We start from the raw sequence: 26,506 nt of genomic DNA, 5'->3' as shown, positions 1-26,506 counted from the left end.
GAATGAAAGGTTACACACATTTGAGATGAAGGGAAAGAGCTGGAGCAGCAAAAAAGCAATCCCTATTTCATTCTTAAGTCTCTAAGGGACTCAGGAAGCAGCAGTGAACGGTGGAAAGCCGTCCACCAAATCCAGGTAACTAATATTGCTTGTAGCGATTAACTCGCTCTAGGTGTCAGCCTGCCACCTACTACTTTCAGTGTAGAAAATTCCCTGTAAGCACCGAGAGTATTCTGAAGAAGGGAACAGAAATACTGAAAAAGAGGCAAAACAGACACAAAACAATGCAGAGACACAGCAGCCTTTCCTTTCAGTACTAACTATTGGCTGCAACACTTAGCGCACTTCTGAGACATCCGTAAAATGGACCTGCCTCATCATCGTTCAGTTTTTCAAGCAGCAAATCGGGAATTAATATTCACGGGTTCTATGACTGACATAATTGCAATTTAAAAAGGGCAATTAATCATCAGCCACACTGGCGGCTGACTTGCCAGGCTGGGATCCTTTCTCTCCACACCTGCCAACAAACTCACAGGAGGCAAAAGCATCAGATGTGCACACAGGGCCAGGAAGTGCCAGTCTCCCTCTTACCCCCACCCCAGGCTTCACAGCGTATGCTATGGGTTTTGTTATTGTTTTTTCTCCCCCATGTGCCCCATCAGGATCATTCACCCACCCTTTCCGCCAGCAGGTCCCCCACCATGCCCAACCAATCTCCCTTGCCATGTGGACAAGGAATGCTCTCTCCATGTTGTATCTCACATCACCCATTATTGGAGACTCCGTTCTGGAGTTCTCCTTGTCTCCCCATTTTCCTTTGTATGTTTGCATGAACTAATATTTTTAAGAGTGAAATCTCATCCCATTCCTACTTGGAAAGTCTATTACAAGGGTGAGAGTACAGCTCCAGAGAAGCAACTACCATGGAAACTTCAAACGTGGTAAGTGGTTTTTATACGATGAGTCAAAAAAGCCACTAAGGCAGTATTTACTTCCATGCTCTTATGGGAAGGTTTTCAAGCATGCTTTAAACAAAACCAAAACCCAAGCAATTGTTCTGGGTATTAGTTCTGCCACTTTAAAATCTTTCTATGTGAGCACCCATTGCCAGATGTGAAAGGTATTTCAACCAATAGTATTTAGAGAAGAGACATTTGGAAATTTGTCAATGGTGTTCAGGTTCCCAGAAAGTTCTGAGATCAAACTGGTGTGGGGTGAGTATATAACCTCCCACAGGAAGTACAATTCTTAATATACCATCCCTTCCCGAGTGGAAGAATGCCATCAAACTGACCACCATATTATGCCACTCTACTTATCTAGAAAGTACATAGAACACTATGGTGATAAATACCATAGAAAATAAGTATGAGATTGATGGAAAGATTTAGAGCTCAGCAACCTGTGAGGTCTTCAAGTGACATACTTAACACCATGTCCTTGGGCCAAAGAAAATAATACAACGTACTTCTAGGACAAAGAAATCTTGCTCAAACAGGTGCCACTGCTGCCAGCCAAGTGCAGCAGATACGTAAGGACTGAGGATGCGTGTTGTAACACAGGCTGTATAGTCCTCCCCACCTCATTCCTGCCAGTCAGCAACCAGAAATTGCCTTCATCATAACAATAAAGAAAAAGAATTCAATGCTTTTGTATGTGAAAAAGAGTAATTTCAATCCTAAGAATTAAGTCAGGATGGAAGCTGGAACACAATTATGTATTGCACGTCTTGGTCAGAGTTCCAAACAAAGGTAGCTGGCAGAACGTCTCCGCCAGCAGATAACACCAATAAATGGCCTCATTTCCATCTATTATAAGATAATAAACAGGCTTTGCTTCCTCATACTGCCCTCATTTCTATCAGGTCCCTCTCAAGATTTGCTATCTTTTTGACACATGCTCCAGGTGTTCCTCATCCACAAACCTCAGTGCATCATTGCAAGTTAAATGAGGTGTCTACAACCCACTTCTCTCAGCTTTGTGAAACTAGACAAGTGCAATTATGAGCCCCCTCCAGCTTTTTCCTCATTCAGATTTTGCAAGGTTTCAGAAATCTCTTAAAGAACATTTTATTCCCAAACAAACCTTTACCTTCCAACCACACAAGTGTCATGTTGCCCACATGCCCTCTGTTAAGATAGGACTGACCTTGTCTTCCATTAACAAAATCACTCCTTAACAAACAAGAGCGTGTGGTGTTAAGAAACAACAGGTATTTCACTCAAGTATGTATCTTCTCCCAACACTAGGAGTAAATACCCTGTAACTCAGTTGTATTTCCTCATAATGACTGGCTGGAACAAAGACTTTTACTGGGCTCTTCTGCACTTGGAGAGGGTGTTTACCAAAAACAGAATTGGTAACAAAGCTGGAGGAGTTGGGGAAGAGAAATACAAAGAATCTTTCTCAAACGCAATCAGGGCTCTTGGGCTGCTGCCCAGGATCACGGATGCTTTATTTCTTACATTTCTTCAGAAGAAAAACAAATATTTGTGCTTCCAAATTTTCCTAACACCTGTAAGCTTAATGCCTCCAATCAGCACTTGCTCACATCTTTATCTTCAAGCCCGTATTATGAAGTTTTGATAAGCTTTTTCCTTCCCAATGTCTCTCACTCCACATGGATAACAGCCACTAATAGAAGACAGAGACCAAAATCCTTGCCTCTTCTGTTGCCTACATTTAGCAATCAGCAACTGCCTGAGTATTGTGTGAGACCCAAAGCACTGTCGTGTATTACACACTTATCTCTGCAAAACCACCCTGCACAAGTGACAACTTCTAGGCAGGGGGGAGGCGGAATTGTGCAGCTTTGTGATAATTAAAGCATAGACGAGTGTCACTGATGTAGATAATTATGCATTAGCAGTGAAATTACTTAATGGAATGAAATAAACTAAGCCAAATGTTTTGTTTTAAAGGGAATTTAGGGTCTGCAAAAGGTGCCCAACTGACAGCCCAGGAGAGTGAGAAAGACAGTCCTCCATCATTCACAAAAACGATACGACACCGCAACAGCCTGGCAGGCTTCCACCTCCCACCCAGGCACAGGGGGAGCAGAGGAGACGCTAAAGAAGATTTCAGCCTTCCCGGTCATTCAGGCTCTGAGCTGTTTGATGAGCACCCACACAGGAACCAGTCAGTCACTAAGTAGAGAGGAACAATTGACTGGGATCATTTCCTAAATAAAGATACCAGGCCTGACAAAATGGATTAATTCAACCCACAGATCTTCCATAGCCCACCCCCACAAGCATCCATCAGAAAAAAAAAAAAATTTAATCAGTGTCAGTACAGACAGGACTCCAACCAACAACAGAAACAACAGGATAAATAGGTACATGGCCCACAACAAAACCACTTCCTCCCACCAAGCCCACTAGGTCTTCCCCTGTCCTCTCCTCTTGCCTCAACAATTATGCACCTACACACACTCCCACCACTGCTCTCGTCTAGATGGCTCTCAACAGCGTCCTCCTGCTTGTTAACACAAGGACTCTCAAGGTCAGTCAGAATTTATAAGGCAGCCATTTCATCTTTTGTGCTTCTCTGGCTACATTCCTTCCTGAAAGCTGCTGAATGTTGGAGATTCTGCTGGGTCTGAAAGCCCTGCCAACACCAGGGCCAATTAGGAGTTTCAGGATGATGCATATTAAAGTTATTATGGGAGGCAGTTATGCAGCCAGAATAAATCTTAACTGAACCTTTAAGTGGTTTTTATAACTCGTTTCTCCTTCTTGAAAACAGATGAAAAGATACAAATCTCCTCCCTAAAAACCTGCAGCGATTCCAGCCAACCACCAACTTCTCCCTCAAGAGAAGATTCTGCCCTCAAAGCAATAATTCATTTCGTCCAAGGCCAGCTAGATCATCTTTATGTTTAAACTCCAAATCACTCAAATTAGTCAGAAACTTACAATATCAGTGAAGACTGACCTGTGATACTGCATATACATCTCAAACTTCTGCTGAAAGAAACTCCAGTGGTTTTTCAGTACAGGCCTTCTTAGACAGTCTACATAGTCTGATTGTAGATAGTCAAAGGGACACATATTATAGTCAATTTTTACAGACCAGGCTTTGTAGGCAGTATCTAATTAGAAGACTAGGATGTAGGTCAAACAGTGAAACTTAAAGAGGATCTGAGGAACACAGGCAGCAACATCAGTTTTGATAGCGAGTATGAGATGTCATTAGGACAGCATCTGCCACTCTCCTCCCACCACTTCCAAAACCAAACTTGCTCTCAGCAGCAGTTATCTACCCCTTCAAGAAGTACTACTAGAAACCAACTAGAGAGCTGAAGACCAAAGAGAAATCTGAGGCGGCTGAGAACATAACACATCATTTGTGTGGAAACCTGTACTGTCTTCACAAGAACCTTGTCCTCCCCTCTGCAGCCTGAACACACAGCAATGTCACAAGCTGCTAGATCCATGCATTTAAGCATGAAAGCAAGTCCCGGGAGGCATGGTGAGAAAATGAAAGATAGAAGCAGGCTGATTCAACATATATCTCCAGTTTGTAAACTACGTCAGTACATAGTGGCCTCACAACTCCAAATGATGTCTTTCTGTAGAAACCAATGAACTTCAAAAACTTAGGGTAAACTCATCCTGAAGAATATTATGGTAACTCCTGGAGAAGCTAGAGTCAGAATGAAAACAAATAAGCAAAAACTTTGAGATGTTTCACTGGTATGCAAGCAATTTGAGGGCTCAGCAGTTCCCCGTCCACCCCTGGATCGGAGTCTTCATGGGTGTCCCTTCACTGCCACCTTCAGGAAATACTCACTGCTGCTTTGAAAGTGCTCTCAACACGGCAGGAAAAAAGTATGAACTCAGTGAAGGTATCATTGTTGGCATGCAACCAAGATGCACATTAAAAATCTTTAGTTCCAAAATAAGAGTACTACAGCTAGAATCACATCCCAAAGAACTGAGGAGCAGAACACAGGGTCTCTGCAAGATCAATACATAGAGCAGCCACCAGGCTGAGCAGTGGTTTTGACCCCAAATAAAATACAAGAATTATGTCCCAGATTCTGCACGAGGCAGGTAATAGATTTTCCCAGATCCTAAATTCAAAGGGGTATTAATGAGAATATGCTGTTTATGGATTGTTTATTAGACTCCATTTGCACCATCACATTTTAAAGGCTCACTTGAAAAGCCAGCAAACTCCCTCCCTCAAAAAATAATTTAAAAACCAAGCAAATCAAAATTTCTTTGCTAATGAAAGGGGAAAGTTTCATAAGAATTCAGAGTCAGTAATGAAGTGAAAAAAATAATGCACAGGTCAAAAAAGACATTCTAATATTATTTATTTACACACACGTGTGCACAAGATGTACGTTAAGTCTCTGGACAGTATATTGACTTACCAGTAGATGACATGAATTATCAAGCAGGAAACTTAGTTCCAAATCAGTCTGCATCATAGCTCTTAAAATAGGCAAATGACTTGCTGAACTGCACAATGAAGCCTAACCAAGCTCAACAGCAACATCTGCTGGCCAATGAGCAACAACATGAAATTAGTCTAATTATATGGAAGTTTATTATTCATTCTTACAAAGATGTTAATTTTTACTGCAGTTTAAAAATGCCCAGTAAGAGATATTTCTTGTGCAGAAAGCAGATATAACTTCTAAACATGTGTGCAAACAACAAGGTAAAATTTTGCCCGTGCTTGCAGGCATGTGCATGTAGTTAGAAAAATCTATCATCTATCGTTACCCACCCACTGCGACACTTGACAGCAAAACGCTGAAATTAGGAGGGGTTAAAATTCATGTTAGTGCGACTAGGCTGAAAGAAATCTCTTCCATCTAGCTGCTCTTCAATCCCATCTGAAGAACACCTTGAACTACTTTCTTTCCTAAGGGAACAGCCCGCATTTGCAAGGCCTGAGGCAGCAAAGTATTTATCAACCACACTAGTCCCATCTACACAAAGGAGAATGGCAGCTAAGACCATTAAAGCCCCTTTCCCTCCAGATGTCTTAACACATTCCTTATCAACCTTAGAAAGTAAGCCTGCTATGGCAGGATGACATTATTGAAGCAAGAGCACAGCTAACGGTCCCCTCTTAATTTTGGCACAAACTGATACTCTAGCTAGATTAATTACAACAAAAACTCCTATTTTTTACCCAGATGTATAAAATTTGATGAACTACTTCTAAACTGTTCTAAAGAAAAGAAAATGCAAGTGGCTGGCAACAGCTTTAAGATCGCATTTAGACCTTCATCATGATCTGGAACAAGGGCAGAGTGACCTGAGAGCCAGCTTCTGAACACAGGCTTCTGAACAGCCATCAGATGGGAAAAGGTGTTGATGCATCCCACTTCTGTACCAGTAACAGAACAGTGTCAAATTCTTACTTGACCAGAGAACCACCTCTTTTTGCAGGTCGCTGTATAACAGGAAATCACAGGCAAGTAGGTTGGGTTTCAACAGAACCCTATGATAACCTTCAGTAGCACAAAGCTTGGAAAAATTACACTACGAAATGCTGAGCCTTGAACAGGAAAAGGCACACTGGCTGGGGGGGGGGGGGCAACTTTTTAAATGATAGAAAACTATAGGCTGGACTGACATTCATTATCTTTAAAATTGTAGTTGGCTTTGCAGTTTAAGGTCCTCATGCTTTGTCAAGTTTTGTGCTTAAAACAAAATTCTTTTACCCTGGAAAATTAGGGAAGAGGATTTTAGAAACATGTAAGTTTATTTGCAGCTGACATTAAGTTTTTGTTGTTGTTACTGTTGTTGGGTTTTGGGAGGTTTTTTTGGTTTTGTTTTTTTGGTTTTGTTTTTTTGGGATGTTGCCTTGTTTTGTGGTGGTTTGTTGGTTTTTGTTTTGGTGGTGTTTGGTTGGGTTTTTTTAATATACCCTTATTCCCAATCCCCCTTTTTCCACATTTAGCTGTTAAACTAGGAGAGCATATCATATGAAAATACAAAAATGACTGATTGCTCAGGTCCTCAGCGAGGAAGAGAACAGCTTTTGTACAGAACTATTTGTGTATTGGAAGTTTGGAAGCTACAGAGGGGAGTCACAGTTTCAGCTTGACAGTGCCAATTACAACTATAGCAAGATTAACACTGAGGAACAAATACATTCTCTTCAGAGGCTGGAGAGAAGAGAAAAGGAGAGAGAAGAGATACAAGCCTATGTGTTTAGAAAAAGAAAGGGGCTTGAAGTCATCTGCTAGACAGTGAACCACTTTTTCCATTGCAAAAGCATTAGGCTGAAGATCCAGTGAATGTACGTGGCAAGCTCTCAGTCCTAATTGGAAGAGCACTGGTTATTTAACAAATGTATCCTTAGTCTAATGTACTATTCAAGTAGGTATTAAACTATGGAGCTTTTTTCTTTTGGACAGTAATTATACATAGCCCTGCTCTATCTGTCTGTTTGATCAATTTTTACTCTCGATTCCTACTGCATCATCCTTCAAGTCTGCCCATTATCACAAAGTCTTTGAGGCTAAAAAGGCTCTAAACCCCCAATGTAACACGCAGACAGGAAAAAGAAAGCCAGCTAACTCTCTAATTCCTTCCCCCCCTCATAAGCTTGCAGGTGTTCTATTTTCATTGTCTAAAAATCAAAGAGAAAGTCATCAGCTCATTTCCTCTCCTTTCGTACAGTCCCTTTTAAGACGCTACTTCCCATCATGTTTTTCTCAGTACTCATAAATAATATAGATAATTGTAGATGGTCATAACAAACAAGCAGAGAAAAGTAGACATATATAGTACAAAGGAAACAATAAAAATTCTGATGTGCTCCAAAAGCAGAAGGAATTCCTGGCAAATAGCAGCAGTTGCATCCAGGTCATTTTTTCAGTTGATGTAAGGCAATCATAGAGCCAAAAATAATACAGGGACAGACTTCAGACAAAGCTAAACAAGAGTGCTGGCAGCTCACTCCCCTCTGCAGCACGTATTTCCTACCTCCTCCCCATGTGCAATACACGTAGCTATTTCTTCCCTAAATTTGCATTAGGAAGGAGGAATATTGCTCATGGAAAGACAGATTTAAAACTGCTGAAACTCCAAAATACACAAGCAGCATGTAATTAGGAAGATACTATGCTGACTGTAATAAGAAACTCTAAGAGAGTCCACCCAGCTGCCCAAGAGTTAACATTATGCGCTTCTCATCAAAACCTCTTCCAGGAGGTTAAGCACACAATAGACTATCTAAAGCACAGCTAGAAAGGCTGCTTGAAATTCCACACATGTGCCTCAGCAATGTATTTCTATTAATGTCCAGTGTGTGTCAGCGTGAAGATAAGGTACCAACATCATGTCCAACCAGCCAGCTAGAGAATGGGATGCCGTGTAAAACATTGTCTGATGCTTAGAATCCCGGAGAACAGTGGCGTTTGCAATCTCACCCGCTGCACACGTGCCTGATAACGCCACCAACGAGGAGAGGCGGCAGGAGCAAACCATCCTGCAGTTTGGGGAAAGTAAAAAGACAAGAGAGAGAAAGAGGGAGGGAGAGGGAAGCAAACAAGAATGAAAATTAACTTCATCAGCAAATAGAAGCAGGTTTGAGGATACCTAACTGTAGCAGAGGGTATAAACAAAGTAGAAAAAGCCTCAGTGAAATTCACGCTTCGTATCAGCCTGCTTTAACTTTTCTTTAAGGTGAAAAATAAAGAAATAACATCAGTGCTTATTTTGATTTCTCCCATCATACCATGTAGACTCAGCTTCATCTTCTAGTATGATCCAACAAAGCTATTTGTATTGGGAGACTTGTAGAAGACATTGTATTTGAGGAAATGTGATCTGGGAACAGAACACATCTGCTCTGTTGGGCGTTGTACTTGGGCTTGAGAAGCCCCTATGTTACCATGAGCAGCTGCTGTATGGGAACCTGCTGGAATACCCCATGCCCCTCTGTGCAGTGCACTGACAGATGTTATCACATAGATAAGATTCCAGCCCATCAGGAAACTTCCTATTAGCTGAACAGCTTGCTAATATAATCTGTAACTTACCTATCTTTGAGAAAGGTAAACTGTACGTGGATGAAGGGGTGGAATGTAGCGATCCTGACCAGGAGACCACTGTGCATCGAGGGGATGGTGATCCACAGAACAGTTAACCTGAGCAGGTGCAGGCCTGCGCCGTGCTGCACATACAGATACAGCATGGCCTTCAGGCCTGTTTTGTGCTGCACAGATTCCTCAGCATCGTAACAAGGGGAGTCTGCAGGCAGCTGCCCCTCGGTACTGGCCCCTGCAGGACCTTGTCTTTATCTAAAGAGCAGCAAGATGTTCTCATGTGAACATCCTTTATGAACAGAGTTGTTTTCTTGTAAGAATATAATTGCTCAAATGACGAAAAAGGAGGAACCTTCCCCATCCGCATAGCACATCGTGGGAAAATCCATCCAGGGTGTGTACAATGCTGCATGAAAGCAGAGCTCCCAGCATCTGAAGGGACATAAGATTTACTTGCTATCTATAGTCCTCTTTCTAGGCTACCTTATTAAAACAGCTACTTTATTAAGCCACTTGTCAGCTTTTCTTACTGAAACCCAGAAAGAACCCTGGACCATTTTTCTCTCACATTGCCACCCACTGTGGAACACCGGCCATCTCAGGTATGTTCTTTACCACCCCTCTGTTGTCAATGAGGACCACCACCAAGACATACACGTTAAGGTTCCAAGAAAAGGTGGCGGAAGCACAAAAGCTAGTTTTCATGGCATTTAGGGAATACGACAAAAGTTACATCCAGTGGGAGGTCACCTACCTCATGTTGCCATCTAAGAGCGCAAGAGCAATCGAAGTGTTCCATTCAGTGCAAACTTATTTCCTGGCTATTATATTAGCCCTCCAAATTCATAATCTTGCTCTCTTTTTAAGTAACACATTCCAGCTACATCAAGAAAATTTTCAGTGATCAAGGATCATTGATTCAAGACTCAAACACTGTCATTTTTTAGGTAGGATACAATGAATACTAGAAAGCTATCACCAAATACTAAGTTAGATGTATGTAATATTCCAAATACTCAAAACACAGACAAGCAAAATCTTAATCCAAAAATAAAGTTTAACCAAGTTATTGGGAACTACATTCTTATAACACTCTCAGCCTTTATACCTATGACAATCTCATACCACAAACTGTACCACATTTGACTAATACTGGCTCGTAGGAAAGGAAAGCTTACTGAAACACCCTGATGCATTACTAAATCTCTGTTGCTTATGCCCCCAAAATTAGCTGCAAAATTAGAGCAGAATTTTACTACTCCACAGTAGTTTGGCAGTAAAAAAAGATGCAGTACTAGCTTTGCTGGACCATTCATAGAAAAATATCAACGTGTTATTCTCTTATTTCTTTGAATTGAATATTTTGTAGTTATAGATAGGTGGAAAGGAAGGCTAATCTTATATTTTGCTTCTTAAATGATGGAATGGCTTTACAGTAACCCTAAGTCAGAACAAATGAACTTGGAAGAAGTTTCTGTGGAGTATATGAACTTGGTACAAAAAAAAAAAAAAGTGTGAAATATAGGTACAGGAGAATTGAAGGCAACACAGGGGAAGTAGGCAGCACCACAGACAACTTCCATTTGTTCCAGCTATAGGCTTTAAAAAGAGGCCAACCTTGTGATAAGGTCCCTTAACCCAAGAGACTACAAAAATGAGAAGCTCAAACGACCATCAGTTGCTGAAATCTGCAAAAACTCTCCAAACACAAATTAACCTTCAGTCAGGAGATAAAAGACTAGCTGCAGAAATTGGAAGCTGTTAAAAAAACGCTATAAATGTCTGACAAATCACAGAAGCAGTAGCAGGGAAAATAAGGAGTACACACACAGCATCTTACCTTAGCCAGATAACAGCTTTCCCTTCCCTCAAGAGAAGATGGAGAAAGAGAACGTTTTCTTTTGGTTTTACTGTGTTTTTACTTTCTGGGTTCATTGTAGTACACATTCTCCAAAATTGCTTTAGTTAAATTTAGACCTCACTGATGCTCCAGAGACTGGAAGTTATTAGCTTGCTGAAGGTAGAAGTCATGCAGATCCTCACCATGCCAAGTTTAAATTTAATGCAAACCTTTCCAAAGTCCACCACTTAATACTGCAAGATTACTTTCTATAGGGATCCCTTAAATGTTTAATGGTTTCATAAAAAGAAGTAATTCCTTCACTGCAGAAATGCACCCACTTCTATAGTACAAGGTAGCAGCCAAAGAGGAACCCAACTGGGGGAAAAGGAAGAGCGTTCTGGCCAGAGACTATAGAATAACAGACCACTAACTTTAAAGACTCCACACATTAATACATTTTCTTGAAAGGAAAGTCTAGAAACATATCTTAGCTCTGACAGCAAGAATGAGAAGAATAGGAGGAACAAGGTCTGAAGCTACTCACTCTAGCTATTTAAATCCCCCTATCAATAGCTTGCAACATTTTATAATAAATCATTAAGGCTTAAACCAAAACACACATCTTTCCATTTGTATCAACACATTTAAAAGGCAGTTTTATTCAATTAGTGAAAGCAATTGAAAACAACTGCATTGCAACTTCTAGCCAAAGAGAATGCCACTCCTGCTAACCTAGTCAGAGTTCCCTAGCTGGTTTTGCATGCCCTAAGTGTAGGTATGTGAGTGTTTGACACACAGTACCTGAATGCTCTGCAAATAACCAAACTGCAGGGAACAAGGCTCATCAAGAGGTACTGCCCCCACAACTGGCAGTATCCACAATATATGTGGGAATTAATGTTCTAGTAACTAAATGCACCAGTCATTTTCTAAAGATGACATAAAAATTCATCGGGGGAAAAAAAAGTGTCATTCCTTTAGTAAACACATGTAGATACTTTTTGCTAATCACTAACATCAATGAAAATCAAGCTTGGAGAAAAATAACTGAATGGGCTTTTTTCCTCACTTTGCACTATTATTTAAAACAAGCCTCCATACTTGCTGATTTAAATCAATGTTTTCTGCTTCACCCACAAAAAACTTCAATCAAGAAATATTTACAGAAACTAAAGAGCCTCTAAACACTAAAACCCAAGACTTGTATTAGCAATGTCTCCTCCCAGAACCAACCTATTTCCTACATATAGGCTTGCAACTTTAGAAAGAGAAGGGTTTTAGCTCCGTGTGCTACATTTTAGCTGCAGAACAAACAGGATGAGCAAAACTGGCCCTGATGTGAGCAGTATCCAAACCATAATGCAAAGCTCACAAAGACAATACCTTTCATTACATCAACTCAAATAAAGAGGGAGGAAAAAATGACAAGTTTTGACAATAGAGGCTTGACCTCAAAAACAGCAGTCTCGCTTCACTGATGGCCCCACACTGTCACAGTTTCAACAAACACCATGCTACTACTGGACCTCAGCCAGTCACTCCAGCTTGTCACAATGATAGGAGATTACGCACAACAAAACCCCAGTCTAATCTAGAGATGCTTACCTATGGTTAATCAGCCAGGATGAAGCTGATCCCCAGCTTATCACAAAGTAAATGAAAGCCTTAACAAAACTAAATCATGTTCAGGACCGTTTCTAAAACCATCTTCAGTACCAGCTCAGCTGCACCTACAGCCCACAACAATGGGCAATTCACAGCAAAAAATGTAAGTGAGATTGGCTTGAAGTTTCATCAATGACCAGAAATCTAAAGAAAACTTTCCATGAATGGGCCAATTGGATCATTCCTCCACCCCTACAGGGCCAGAAAGAAAACACTACTCCACCTGATCACTCCCCTACTACCACCAAAATTCTCCTCCATTGTGTCAATCTATGAACGGGCTGTTTATGCTGCTTTTAGCAATTTTACCTCCACATACTTTGAAATGGAGAAGAAAACATAACATTTAAAATGTCAGCAGACCAATGTGCACTAAACCAAGGGTGGAAGTGTCCAAAGAATGCCACAGGCTAAGCCCAAGAGTTCAGCATCCCACATTCACAAGATGTCACCAATATCAAAACCCACTGCCCTGACCAAAGCCATTCCCAGTCATGTGTTCTTCCTTCAGCCCTTCTCTCCTGAATCAACAAGAGGAGATGAGAGGCTCTGAAGAGCAAAGAGATTATTTCAGGGCAAGAAATCATCTGAAAGAATCCAACCGCCTATGACCAATTATAATCAGCTACTGGAGCAACCAGAGACAAACCCTAAATCCTTGTATTTCCTCCCGTGCTTATATTCCAGGCCACACTAATCACAACAGTGCAATGCTGCAGCCACCAGAAAGCAAAGGTTGCCATACCGCAAGCCAGTGAGCAGGGCATGACCAGGAACGCTGGGAATAGTAAGCCATCCATCACTGACGGCTGGAGAAACTCTTTCCTGGCAATTTAGGAATTCTGTGTCCAGTCTGTTTTCACACAGCAACCAATGCCTGTCAGTCTTGTCTGAAAAAGCTAATCATGGTGCAAAGTTTGTCCTACCATCACCCCATTTCTGAATTCATTCTTTCAAAGTGGAAAGGAAGACGACGACTTTTGGTCAATAACTCTGTCAAAGCCATTATCCTAGGGGTATTAAATGGGGAGATAAGAACTTCAGGGCTTTGCACAAATCATATTAGTTCAATTCTCAAATCCGGGTAATGCTTCTTTTCAAAGTATTAATTTCATTTATTCTATTTGCTCTCCCTCTGTCCTGATAACACAGGCACACATGGCCCCTAAATGAGATCCTCCTATTTTATAAGTTATAATCCTCCCTTTCTAGAGTAGTAATGAGATGTCTTTGCTTAATCGCGTTTATTCCCCCCCCCCCCCAGCTTCTGCTTTTATCCATCCCCATTCCACATTGATTTGTCTCAAAGGTTTCAGCGAAAACCATCAAGCAGGGAGTCACTGGCTCCAAGAGGCTCATGATGCATATGCTGCACATGCTGCACAGCCTTAGGAGATTACAAAAGCAGAGAGGAGAAAAAAGAGCAGCTTTGCCTGCAAAGTTTCTTTTGTTGGTAAGAAGGAGAAAAAAAGAAAGTCAAAAGAACTGAGAAGTTGAGAGAAGAGGTTTTGATTAATTGGAAATGAAAAAGGTAAGACTCCTGGTACAGAGGAAAGGTGAGACTATTCACGACACAGTGAAGCAATTAAATAACTTGACTATGACAACTTTGGAAGTTCCTCATGCTAGAAATACAAAAGGATTTAAAGATAGCTATATTAATTCTTGGATATTTCACATGAGACTTAAGGCATGCTACAAGCATTAGTTAAACACCCTAGGCCCTGCTGTGAAGTACTGCACATATAATCCTTGTTGTATAGTAAGTACCCACAGCATTAAATTATTCAGAGTCCAGTCAGCACCACAATCCTGCAGTGCTGTACAAACAAACAAAACATTTTATCTCTAATACAAATTGGTGAGACTTCTTCTGCAGCAGCTTAGCAGACTACTTCCATTTGAGCCAGTCCCCCATGGTTAATCAAAAGCCATATTCACTCAAAGAGGGAAGTGAATGCTTCGGTGTTTCTACTTAGAGAGCTGTTTTGCTTCTTAAACTAAAACTTTAAGGACTTTTATTCAAAATCTAAGGTATCTAGAAGCTAAGTACCTTGTTCAAAGTGATTAAAAAAAAAGAAAGATCAAGACAAAATGTAGAATGGGACCCAGGTACTTAATTCTAAATCCCTCTTGTAACCAGTGCACCACTTCAATAAAAAAAAAAAAACAAACAAACAAAACAAACCCCAACACACAAACAATAAACACACAAACCACAAAAAAAAAAAAACCAACAATAAGTTTTAATCTGCACCCTACCCCATAAATGATGAAGTAACTGGCTCCAGAAGCTGACAGCAAGTTCCCTATCAAAGGTTAGCTCTAGTCCACGCTCTCTTCAGGAATGTGTATTATATAGTAAGACTGAAGAAGTACTTCATAGCAATACTGCCAATAATAAAATTCAGTGAATGAAAATCATAAAGAACAGATTAAATGACAAGTGACGTTCAGCACAATCAAAATGAAATAATTTCAAAATACAGCTATCATATTTGTATTTATGGTCTACAAGTGGTAAGGTTGCAGGACTATTGGAGACAACTGTACAAGAGAAGGCTACTAATCACCAAACCATTGATATGTCAAGGGCACAGGGCAGCTCAAGATCTTACTACAAATATTTAAAAAAATAAATAAATAAAACAAAACTTTCTAATTACATGTGGCATGATTTTCAATTTTTACTAAATTAAGTGCTGCTAGAAGCAAATTATTCATTTGTTATTTCTTTCATGGGAGTTGCCCCATTTTTCTCTGGCTTCCCTAATAGGTTACAACAACAACAAAAACCCTGGAAGTTGTTCCCTTATAAATTTAAGCAGATAATTTCCAGTGCCATCTGCACCTGGACTACCACTAGGTACCTAGAGTTCCACTACTATCTTCTACCTGAAAGAGAAGACTGACACAGAAGGGCTGAAAGAGCAGCTCACACCCATTATTTGCCTCATATACTAGGGCTAAAAAGCAGAAGAGTGAACAAGAAACATTCAAGCCCTATTCCAAATAAAGGAAGAAAACAATACTGGAGACAAAGGACAGGTATGATTTGAGTAGGATTGAGTCAATGCAATAAGGTAACCATGCCCAAAAGGAAACTGTAGCTGAGATAAAGCAAGTCTGATAGGGATCCAAATAATTTAAAAGGCTGGCAAAAACAGTTCCTGCTTAGGAAGACATCTAGAAGCCGACAGACAATAGCTTTGACCTCATCTTTGCAAGGACAGGCTAGACTATTCCATTTTTAAGGATCTTAAATTTATGACTGATCAAGAGATAGTTAAAGAGCAATGAAATTTAACAGTTTCTCATTCTTGCACCACCTTCTGGGCTAACACTCCATGGTTACTATTTATCTTTTATGGGTTACACAAGGAGAGCCTCATCAGATTTTTGCAGAGCATCAAGTATGCAGTATCTGGGTATGCGACACTGCAGGATTAAAAGCCAATTCAGATAATAGAACAGCTTTTGTATGTTAGCGGTCAGGTCCCAACTCATTTTAGAGGTGCCCTCTTTACACTTCACAAATACTGCCTGATTCTGCTAGTCATATTTCTCCAGGATTGACTCTACACCTCACTGCAGGAGGGCAGGGCTCTACTTCTGAGCCAGGCCACATCTTTAGATTGGACAATAAATCCACTAGCTTCTTCCCCCCCCACCTTTACAGAAGTCCGTTAATTGCATTCATAAAGAGAATATTCTCTTTCTAGTAGAAAGAGAGTTAATACTGCATCTGCTGACCCAGATGCCCTATGCAGAGAAACAGCAGTCACCTGCCTCAGACATCACTATTCTAAAGCTCAGCAATCCTGCAGCTTCCCGTGGTTAGGGCACAATCTGCCAAGAGGAAATTTCCGGCGACACAGCAGCCGTTCACAAGCTATATCCAGGAGAGCAATCTCAGAGACCTACCAATCCAACCACATACAAATGTTATCATGGAGTCAAAAAGCACAAACGGGTCCAAAAACACAAACACACAAATTCATGGGAGACAATTTCATTAAGGACTGTTCCCCACCAACAGGAAAATACAGCCTCTTGCTGAAGAAGCCTCTAAGCCCCAGAACAGCAGGAGTTGCAAGGGTATACAAGTAGGAAATATTGCTATACACCTGCTCTGTTCTCATGCTCTCCATAAGCAGCTGCTATGGAGCTGGCCAGAGATGGACTACAGCTAGAAGGACCTTCTGTCTGAACCCTTATGGCCATTTTTATATAAATTTTATTTATTCAGCCCCCCAAAATGCCTTCGTACTATAACCTCAAAATGCTTCACAGCCAAGTCACATGCCTGGGTAAGCCACGCCTGTTAGCATTCAACATATAGAAAAAAACATGCTCATAGAAAGATTCTTCATTTAAATCAAGTGCATGCAACAGATCAGTAGGATGGAAGAAACACAGTAAAGACCATCATTACTCAAGTCTGTCCTCTCCCTAAACCATCCTTTTAGTATGTACCAGGCAAGGAGAATTACTCTTAGTCTAGTTCTCTCAATAAAGTTTCAACAGCACAGTCCAAATGAACGGGCAGTTTGATCTCTCTGTGGCAAGCATAGTCCCACCTCGCTGTCACACCCCAACAGCTCATACCACCGCAGGCCAGGAAAATGTGGCAGTTCCAATAAGACTCTGCATTGTTTACAGACAGTATGCCATTGCCATAGTAACATTAGTATTTAAAAGAAAACAATAGAAAATAGTATCATGTGAATATTAACCACCAATGACAACCCCAATCTACTCTAGTGATATAAACCTTTTGCTCTACTCAGTCTCATCTCGCTGTACTTCTGTCTCCATCACTGCTTTTCTCAGCACTGGTATGACAATAACCCAAAGAGTTTTCTCAAACACCAAGGTGCCTAACTAATAGTAAAGGCTGCAGCAAGAAGTCGCCAAAAAGAAGTCTGCCTGCTGGGCAAGAACAGATTGGTTTGGGAGTCAGTGGTGTGTACAAAAGGCATTTATGCTTCCTGGTCCCTAAAAATGAATCTTAAGCCTTCTTCAAAATGTTACAATACTTGACAGTTTTGTAACAGTTCTCCTGTTACCAGCATCATAAGACTCAAACAACAGAACTCATTATTACTTTTTATTAATTTGGGTATTTGCACAATTATACTCCAGAAAAACAGAGCAAAGTTTCAGGGTGTATCAAGACAGCAGAATCTGATCCTGTATGTATCAAAACATTCATTTCATACACTTGATGGTTTAAGAGTTCTCTCTAGCTCAGACAGTGACTCCATATACACAAACCACACTGACCTGCCACAGGTAAAGCTGTCCCCAGCACAGTCATTACTTATGCCTTCCCCTGCAAGCTTGGCCTTAGCATCACTGCATGACATGCTACAAGTGTAGCTTGCCAGCTACGCTGTAAGCCAAACATTAAGTGATGCATTAGGAGGTGATGAGTGCTTCAGCCTAAATCAAAGTTTCTAAGTTCATCACACAAGTGACATTTAACGAATACCATCAAGCAGAGATATTTTAGCATGTCCTACATGGAAACATACTGGGGTTTTTTGTTACTCACCAGCTGGGCCGCTCTTTGCCTCTCTTCATTAGTGTTGTTCCTTTCCCGCTGAAGGGCAGTATTCAAGGCCTCACTGGCTGCTTCCCTTTCTCTTTTGGCCAGCCGGAGCAACTCCTCTTGGACCAGTGCCTGTTCTCGCTCATACCTGTATGAGTGCCAAAGGCAAACAGAGAGAAGGTGATCAGCAGACTTCTGGCAACAGGGTCATGGCTTAGCATGGACTATCCCTGCTGTGCTGGTTTTGGCTGGGATAGAGTTAATTTTCTTCATAGTAGCTTGTATGGGGCTGTGTTTTGGATTTGTGCTGAAAACAGTGTTGACAACGCTAGGATGTTTTTGTTATTGCTGAGCAGTGCTTACCCAGAGTCAAGGCCTTTTCTGCTTCTCACCCCACCCCAAGCAGTGAGGAGGCTGGGGGTGCACAAGAAGTTGGGAGAGGACACAGCCAGGACAGCTGACCCCAACTGACCCAAGGGATATTCCAGACCATATGGGGTCATGCTCAGCATATAAAGCTGGGGGAAGAAGGAGGAAGGGAGGGCATTCGGAGTGTTGGCATTTTGTCTTCCCAAGTGCCTGTTACGTGTGATGGAGCCCTGCTTTCCTGGAGATGGCTGAACACCTGCCTGCCCATGGGGAGTGCTGAATGGATTCCTTGTTTTGCTTTGCTTGCATGCACAGCTTTTGCTTTACCTATTAAACTGTCTTTATCTCAGTCCACGAGTTTTCTCACTTTTACCCTTCTGATTCTCTCTCCCATCCCACTGTGAGAGACACGAGTGAGCGGCTGCATGGTGCTTACTTGCCAGCAGGGTTAAACCACGACACCTGCCTAGAGCCAAAACACAAATCCATAATCTATTGACATAAAATCTGCTCACAGCCCCTCCATTATCAGCAGGAATTCAGAAGTCCAACAAACTTTAAACATGACCTGCAATTTTGGTGAGCTACAGCTCTGGCAACAACAGTAGACTTAGCACCATATAAGCTTATACTTCAGTTATATTTAGCTCTATTAAGGACTTAATTATCACCTGAAAACAGTGAGAACAGAAAGTAGTTAGCTAGATAAGTAGATACTGCTTTGGAAAAGATCAAGGGACATAAAACAACAACAGGGGTTAGCCAGATGCATCTCAGGTCCCACAGACTTATACACCTTCAGGTTCCTTAAATGGTCTTGAACCTGATCTTCTCCTACCATGGGCAATTCTTCATTCTCCCAGTCCCTGCCTTTGCCTTCTGCAACTTGGGTGGTGTGGCTGGAGCACTTGCTGGTGAAGACTGAGGCAAAAAAGTCATTGAGTACTTCAGCCTTCTCCATATCCTGGGTAACCGGGTCTCCCATTTCCTTCCGGAAAGGGCCCACATTTTCCCTAGTCTTCCTTTTATCACCGACATACCTATGGAAGCTTTTCTTGTTGCCCTTGATCTCCCTGACCAGATTTAACCCTGTCAGGGCTTTAGCTTTCCTAACTTGATCCCTGGCTGCTCAGACAATTTCTCTGTATTCCTCCCAGGCTGCCTATCCTTGTTTCCACCCTCTGCAGGCTTCCTTTTTGAGTTTGTCCAGGAGCTTCTTGTTCATACACACAGGCCTCCTGGCATTTTTGCCTGACTTCCTCTTTGTTGGGATGCATTGCCCCTGAGCTTGGAGGAGGTGATCCTTGAATATTAACCAGCTTTCTTGGGCCCATCATCCCTCCAGGGCTTTATCCCAGGGTACTCTACCAAGAAGATCCCTGAAGAGGCCAAAGTCTGCTCTCCTGAAGTCCAGGGTAGCAAGCTTGCTGTGCACCCTCCTCACTGCCATAAGGATCTTGAACTCCACCATTTCATGGTCACTGCAGCCAAGGCTGCCCTTGAGTTTCACATTCCCCACCAGCCTCTCCTTGTTGGTGAGAACAAGGTCCAGCCTAGCACCTCTCCTTTTGGTGCAACCTGTTTCAGTGCTTCACTGCACTCACTGACTGTTTGGGATTTCCCCCCACCCCCCTAATACTCAGGCAGAATTTCCTTGCTGTGATCTGTGTCCCTTGCCTTTTGTCCTTTCCGTGTGCACCTCTGACAACAGTCTGGCACTGTCTCTATTTTACTATTTTAGGAAGTTGAAAACAACAATTCGTACCCCCCTTCTTCGCTAGGCTAAGCCAATGCAGCTCCCTCAGCCTCTCTTGTCCCATGCCTCTAGCTTGCTGAGGTCCCTGTGAGTGGCAATGTTGCTCTCCAGCACAGTGACCACTCCTTCAATTTGGTGTCATCCACAAACTTTTCAGGCTGCATTTCAGCCCATCCAGGCCTGGTTCTGGTTCCACAGTTGAGCCACACACATACAAGCTGCTCCTCCCTTTCTTGTCTTCCCTGCCTACCTTTCCACTGCATTTCTGCCCCTACCTCTCCTTTCCCAGATCAGGTATTTGGGATGCAGTTCAGTAGCTCAACACTGAAAACTGCCAGCAATTTTGATTCCCACAGTCCCCAAGAAAGTGAACCAGCTTTCCAGAGACTTTTCTTGGTCACATCTCTGACTTCCACAAGGACAGTGTGATTGATGCAACAGGGTTTTAACAGGTTTGGTCAGTCTGTTGCAATACTCAAAAACCACCATGCACACAGAGACTGATTTTCATTGTTCCCTAGACTACAAGCACAGTAAAGACACCATCAGAGCAGCAAAGGAAAGAACAGGAAAAGACTAATCTTTACAGCATCTTTAAGAACACAGACAGATCACGCTAGCAGTTTTATAACAGAAAGATACTGAATTACACAGAACTGAAGTTCTCAGTACCCTGCAATGCCTAGAACTAGGAGGAGACTGCTGTGGTTCTGTCAGAGAGAAGGACAGTTTTCTTCTGCAATTTTTTTTTTCCTCACCCCTACCCCATCTTTACAGGTATTTTTATCTTAATAAATTAAAATACCCTTGGGTGAAAAATTCATAGCACTAGTACTGGCTGACAGGCATTATGGCCAGTCTAGGAAAAGGAGGAGGAATGGAATCAGATACATAAGATAGATCTGATTATTTTAGGCATAAACTGAATTAAAACCATTACCAAGTTTGAGATTCCAAAATCCCTAAGGGAAGTATCAAACACTTAGACTCCTTCATTTGTCCCAGAAAAGGCAACTGTACTCAAGTTTATGCTTTATCGGTCTTGCAATGCACATCACAGGCAAGTTTTCTGTAGTTACCAACTCATTACATTGGTCCTCCCTGTTTCTCCAAACACCACTCCAGTTGCCCACAGCTCCCCTTTTGGCTAAGGGACAGGCTTCCCTAAAAACATGTGTTCCATGGCCCTTAACCAAAAAAGGCTCCAGAGGGGATTCTCAGGTATTAAAACATACAATCATTGCACTTGGACTGAGGTAAAACTTACATATATATATATACACACATATATATAGTCCAAAAGGAGCTAGACTATTGTCTTTTCCAAGAACTTCACCTCACCTCCTGTACAGTTCCTGCTCTGCAGCAGAAGACTTCTGACCAGAGTCACTTGCCATTGGTGACTGGATTCCTAGAAAGAAGAATAGAAACCTGTGACAACTATAGTACAAAACATTGCCCTTCATCACAACATAAATTATTTGAGAAGAGGAGAATTTCACATGAGTGTTACCTCACGAAGAAAAAAAAAACAATACACCTTGAAAAGTCTCAAGAAAATTTAAGTTTGAGGGATGGAGTTTGAATTCATGAAACAAAGAGACACTGACAGCATTGCCTTCCACAAGGCACACTACACAAGGCATGCTATAGAAACTTCTAGGTAAGGATGCTAACTGCTCAAACCCTAGTTTATACTGAAACATGGTTTTAGACCTATTTTCCACTTCCTTCCTCCAGTTCCATTAAGTCTTACCCTTGACCTCCTGCCTTCCTTGTAATTACAAGGGACCCCACAAGTGGAGATTAAATTATCTGATGGAGTTCAGGCCATCCATAAGGCTGAATCCACTTTCAGGAAAGATGTAGGCTAACAGCAAGCAAATCTCTAAAAGCAAAGGCCTGGCTCCTAATTTCACGTTAGTCTGGATGCCCTAAACAAATCCACACTGATAACATATCAACAAAGTGTATTTGAGAATCAAGAGAAATCAAATAGCTTTCTGACCTGTAAAGAAAGACAAGTTCAGAAACCAAGTTCTCATCATCCACTTGGCAAGCTGTGCTTAGTCAGCCCATCCTTCCCTATGAGCTTATTTCCAAAGAACAAAAAGCAGTATTTCTCCCACTCATCCGCAATATATTCCCTCTGCATGCAAAGGAGACAACAAGGCAGCTTGCCAGGATAAAATAAAAAAAATCTGCCTTGCTTATTACATGTTCATCTGAAATATTCACAAAGTGATACAAGTTCATTAAATTATCTGAGAAGGGTGGTAATCCAAAGATGGAGAAGGGAAAGAAAGGACCTAGAAAAACAAGTTGTCTGTCTTAAGGTCACACAGCGACAGAACTAGAACCATAGCATTTCAACTGCTCCAACTGCCAGATGACACAGCTACCTTTCAGAAACATAAAGAGGACATCACAGGACTGTAACATCCAAGACATTCAACAATACACAAAAATGTTACATGCTAATCAAAAAACTCTTCTCACACCAAGAGAGTCTTGAAAAATACATACTATATGTACTGCATACTATATAACATCTAGTGGCAGCGCTACTGAGTAGTGTATCAAAACAGTCACTAGACCTGATAGGGACTGACAGTACCTGTAGGAGATTTCGGTTTCCCTTCTGCAGCTGGTGAAGGTGGAGCTGTGCCATTGCATGAACAGGATGATCTCTGGTTGTCCCTTTTACTTTGAGGAGATTCTTTCATTCGGTTCACTACATCTTCAGAGAGCTGAAACATATGTATACAGGAAAAAAATTAATGAAGTCAACTCTTAATGGACAAATATTTCAATATAAAAGCTCCCCGTTTGTTAGATTCCACGATACTGCAAAAGTGTGGCCAGTTACCTCATTTAAATGCTACGGTCCTTTGAATCCATGTGGTCATCTGTATATTGAATTTACATTTTTAAAAAACATACCCTATCAGTAAGTGACAAAACCTCCAATCTACTGACCCTAAAGGCTTCACTGGACAATGACAATTAATCTTCCACAAATAATAACAAAGGTGGAGAACACTGCTAAACAAGCCAACCCCTTGAGTAGGGACCTATTTACCAGAAGTGGAAGGAAAAGAACTAAGCAGGTTGTAAGTCTGTCCATCCATCCTTCTTCTTCTTCCCCCATGCTTACTAACCCAGCTCAGCATGGCAGAATTGCAAACCACATGGCAGAGAACAGCTGCACAGCCCTCCCATTCACATATGGCTGCAAACATTTTTGCAATCTCAACTTCATCCTCACTCCCTTACTTGGGTCCAAACCCATGGAAAAGAAAGAAAAGTTAACTAGAAGTTTTCTAGCAGTTCAGTCCAAGGGGCTTCTCACAGCACTGTTAAGATTGACACCTTCCTCCTCCCAAGGTCAGAAGTTCTGTGCTGAATGTTCTGGCTCCAGAACAAAACAAAACAAGGCTGTTTCCCCACCTAGGCTGGTCACAGTAGAAGACTTACTTTCAGCTATGCCACTGCTACCCAATTTAACAGCATTTTTAACATCTTCATTATATGTCGTTATCATGCCAAATTCCTGTTTATGGTAACTGGTTTTTAAAAACACAAATCTGTTAAAAGCCAGACTTAGTTAAGGGCAAGCTCAATGGAACTACTTTTATATACATAGCTGCAAAAAAAACAAATAACATCCTTGGTACTAAGAATGGGGAAGGATTATTTTGTTTCACAAAACAAGCAAGCAAACAAACAAAAAACAAAAAGAAAAAACTTTGACTTCAGGAAGTCAAACAGAAAGGTCTACAAGGACCACAGCTCACTTAACCTAATCAGCCATCATGAGATACATAGGGTGTCTTCATCTTGAGCTCCTGGAGGTCATAAACAGACCAGTAACAACGAACCCACATTTTCCGCTAGTTCCATCAGCATCTAGTTGATGGAGCTGCTAACTAAATTAAAGCAGCAGAACAAATTACATCCATGGTAGGTGAGGGGTCCCTGCCTATACCCTGTAAAGAGAAATCAGGCAAGAACAACTTCACCTCCATCAAACAGCTTAAAAAGGAGATTGACACAATCTCAGTTAACTTTTGTCATGTGATTAGTCAAAATGGGAAGAAAATTAAGTAACCACAGCAAAACACACTCTGCAAGCTCATTTCAGACGAATCTTCAGGGAAAACCAGATAAAAGTATGAAGAAGCGACAGCAATGAAAATGATGGTAGTAATAAAAAAAAAAAACAAACAAATTAAAAAAAAAATCAAAAAAACTTAAATAACCGATGAAAAATAGGGAGAGAAATCTTGACAGGGGGAAAAGAAAATGTTCCTTAATGATACCACCCCCACTCTCTAAGGCTTGTTTTCACAACACATACATGTAGATGTCTGATCAAAGTTCAAGAAGCAGCTTCCCACTGCCTCTCCTAGAAACTCCCCTTATCTCACTAAGCCCCACAATCTCTTATCTCCCTGTATGTTCAGGCAGCAGTGCTTTGCCAAGCTCTTGGTATCACTAATAAGTGCAGAGGTATCTCCTCTTGGACGCCCTCAGAGCCAAGCAGTGCCTTTGGCATCAAGCTGCCTGCAAAGCACAAGGCAGGGGCAAGATGGGGTCATCAGGCAGTGAGGAGGGAAAGAGGGTTGAGAGCAGAGTTTGGAAGGGGAAATAAAGGGCTGGTGTGTCACCGCTCAAGAAGAGCCATGCTCAGGCACTCAGCCTCTTTCCCACCACTCTCCAGTCATCCCACTGCCTCCCCGACCCCCTACTCCTTCAGCCTTCCAGTTTTCCCCACCCACCCTTCCACCCCTGTACCGCATTCCCCTGCTCTCCCTGCCCAACCCTGCCACTGCAGCGGGGCCCTCCTCAGCCCAGGTCCCGGCCCTCCTCCCCCGGCCTCCAGCACCCGGCCCCAGAACACCCTCGGGCCGCCTCACCCTGATGCCCTGCAGCACCCGGACTTGCTCCCGCTCATCCAGCCCGAAGGAGACCTTCCTGCCGCCGTGGCTGCTCTCGCTGCCCCCCATGCCGGCGGGGCGGGCGCTAGGGACGCCTCTCCCCGCCGCGCCCCCCACTCGCACCGGGCCGCCGCTGAGAAGAGCGCCTCTCCTCTTCCGCCGCCTGGCCAACATACCCGCGCCTCATTGGCGGCCGGCTCCGGGACGACCAATAGCGCGGCGCGGTACTGGCGGCGAGCCGCGGTGCAGCCTGGGGGCTGTAGTCCGCCGCGGGCGGCTGCGCGGGCTGCGGTGCCCGGGGCGCGGGCGGCCTGAGCGGGCCCCGGAGAGAGCTGTGCTCCCGGGGAGGTTACCGCTTTGTCCTCACCCCGCCACATACCCGCGGAGGTACCAAAGCGTCTCCGAGCTCACTAGGCTTCCTCCTCCCCTCCTGCGCCAAGGGCTGTGCCCGCCCTCCACACCTCCGCTTCAAATGCAGGATCAAACCACCCCGTAAACGTCAGAATTACCGCAGGAGGAAAACCAAACCACACGTAACCACGCAGAAGAAAAGCCAGGATGGCACGAAGCTTATCTCCTAGCTCCAAGACTGAGGAACCGTCCAACCATCGTCCATCAGGGAGGGTTCACGGGCTGTCGAGTCCCCGTGGATGTCCAAGGCAATTCCCCCGCGGCAGCATGGAGACAAAGCATCCCCCAAAGGAGCCGAGCGAGGGCATCCCCCTCACCTCACCAGCAATCCCTCGCCCACCTTCCCACACGCCGTTTCTCTCCATAGTCCTCAGGGGAGCTCACCACCCCAACACGTCAGCTCACGCTTCTCTGGTGATTAAAACCAAAATTACAGTCTACAACCTCTAGTCGATTTTACAGCAGCTGCTCGGTGGGCAGAATTCACCTCTCCGCTCCTTTCAGCCGCCCTGTTCCAGCAAGACCTACTGACTGTGCCGTTACCTGCTGTGACGGGCGCGTGTGTGGGTCCCGCATGGGTCAGGCCGTTGCAGATACTGTCGCCATTGCCAGGCACAGCTGATCCCCAGCCTAAGCCGAAGGAATGAGAAAGAAGATAATGTAACACACAAGCAGCTGGACCAAGAAGCGGCAGCTTTGAAGGATCCTTTCCAAGCAGACTTTCTGCATTCCCAGAAATACAGGCCACGTGATGACCTATACAATTTCGTGCATTTGTGACTAGACAGTTAACAAAACCTCAGTATCAACACACTACTTACCTACTTCTTAGCAGCGCATCGGAGCAGTTTTAACTGTTTAATGCTTATTCTTCGCTGCAGTTAATGTGGCAGCCACAGCCTGGACTCAGCAGTGGGATTCTGCCCCCCAAGATATCCAGGCC

At 42.7% G+C, this 26,506-nt stretch overlaps 1 protein-coding gene across 10 annotated transcripts in view; it reads right to left on the bottom strand.

Annotated features, from left to right (window-relative positions):
• The window catches only part of CHCHD6 (coiled-coil-helix-coiled-coil-helix domain containing 6), a 117,089-nt gene extending 90,624 nt beyond the window's left edge, over positions 1-26,465 (bottom strand). For 9 of the 10 annotated variants that reach the window (XM_030043947.1, XM_030043948.1, XM_041118627.1 and 6 more), the window contains exons 1-4: positions 25,132-25,341; positions 22,830-22,962; positions 21,554-21,623; positions 18,091-18,235 (exon numbers count right to left, since the gene is read on the bottom strand). In XM_030043947.1, coding sequence (XP_029899807.1) covers positions 18,091-18,235; positions 21,554-21,623; positions 22,830-22,962; positions 25,132-25,326 — 543 coding nt within the window. In that variant the 5' untranslated portion in view covers positions 25,327-25,341. Of the gene's footprint in view, positions 1-18,090; positions 18,236-21,553; positions 21,624-22,829; positions 22,963-25,131; positions 25,342-26,106; positions 26,194-26,384 lie in introns of those variants that run through there. The other variant, XM_041118625.1, reaches the window with a different exon arrangement.
• Between the last annotated feature and the right edge of the window lie 41 nt (positions 26,466-26,506).

The sequence above is a fragment of the Aquila chrysaetos genome, chromosome 20 (assembly GCF_900496995.4).
Source record: "Aquila chrysaetos chrysaetos chromosome 20, bAquChr1.4, whole genome shotgun sequence".
Classification (NCBI taxonomy): domain Eukaryota; kingdom Metazoa; phylum Chordata; class Aves; order Accipitriformes; family Accipitridae; genus Aquila; species Aquila chrysaetos.
This window is presented reverse-complemented; position numbering and strand designations above follow the sequence as displayed.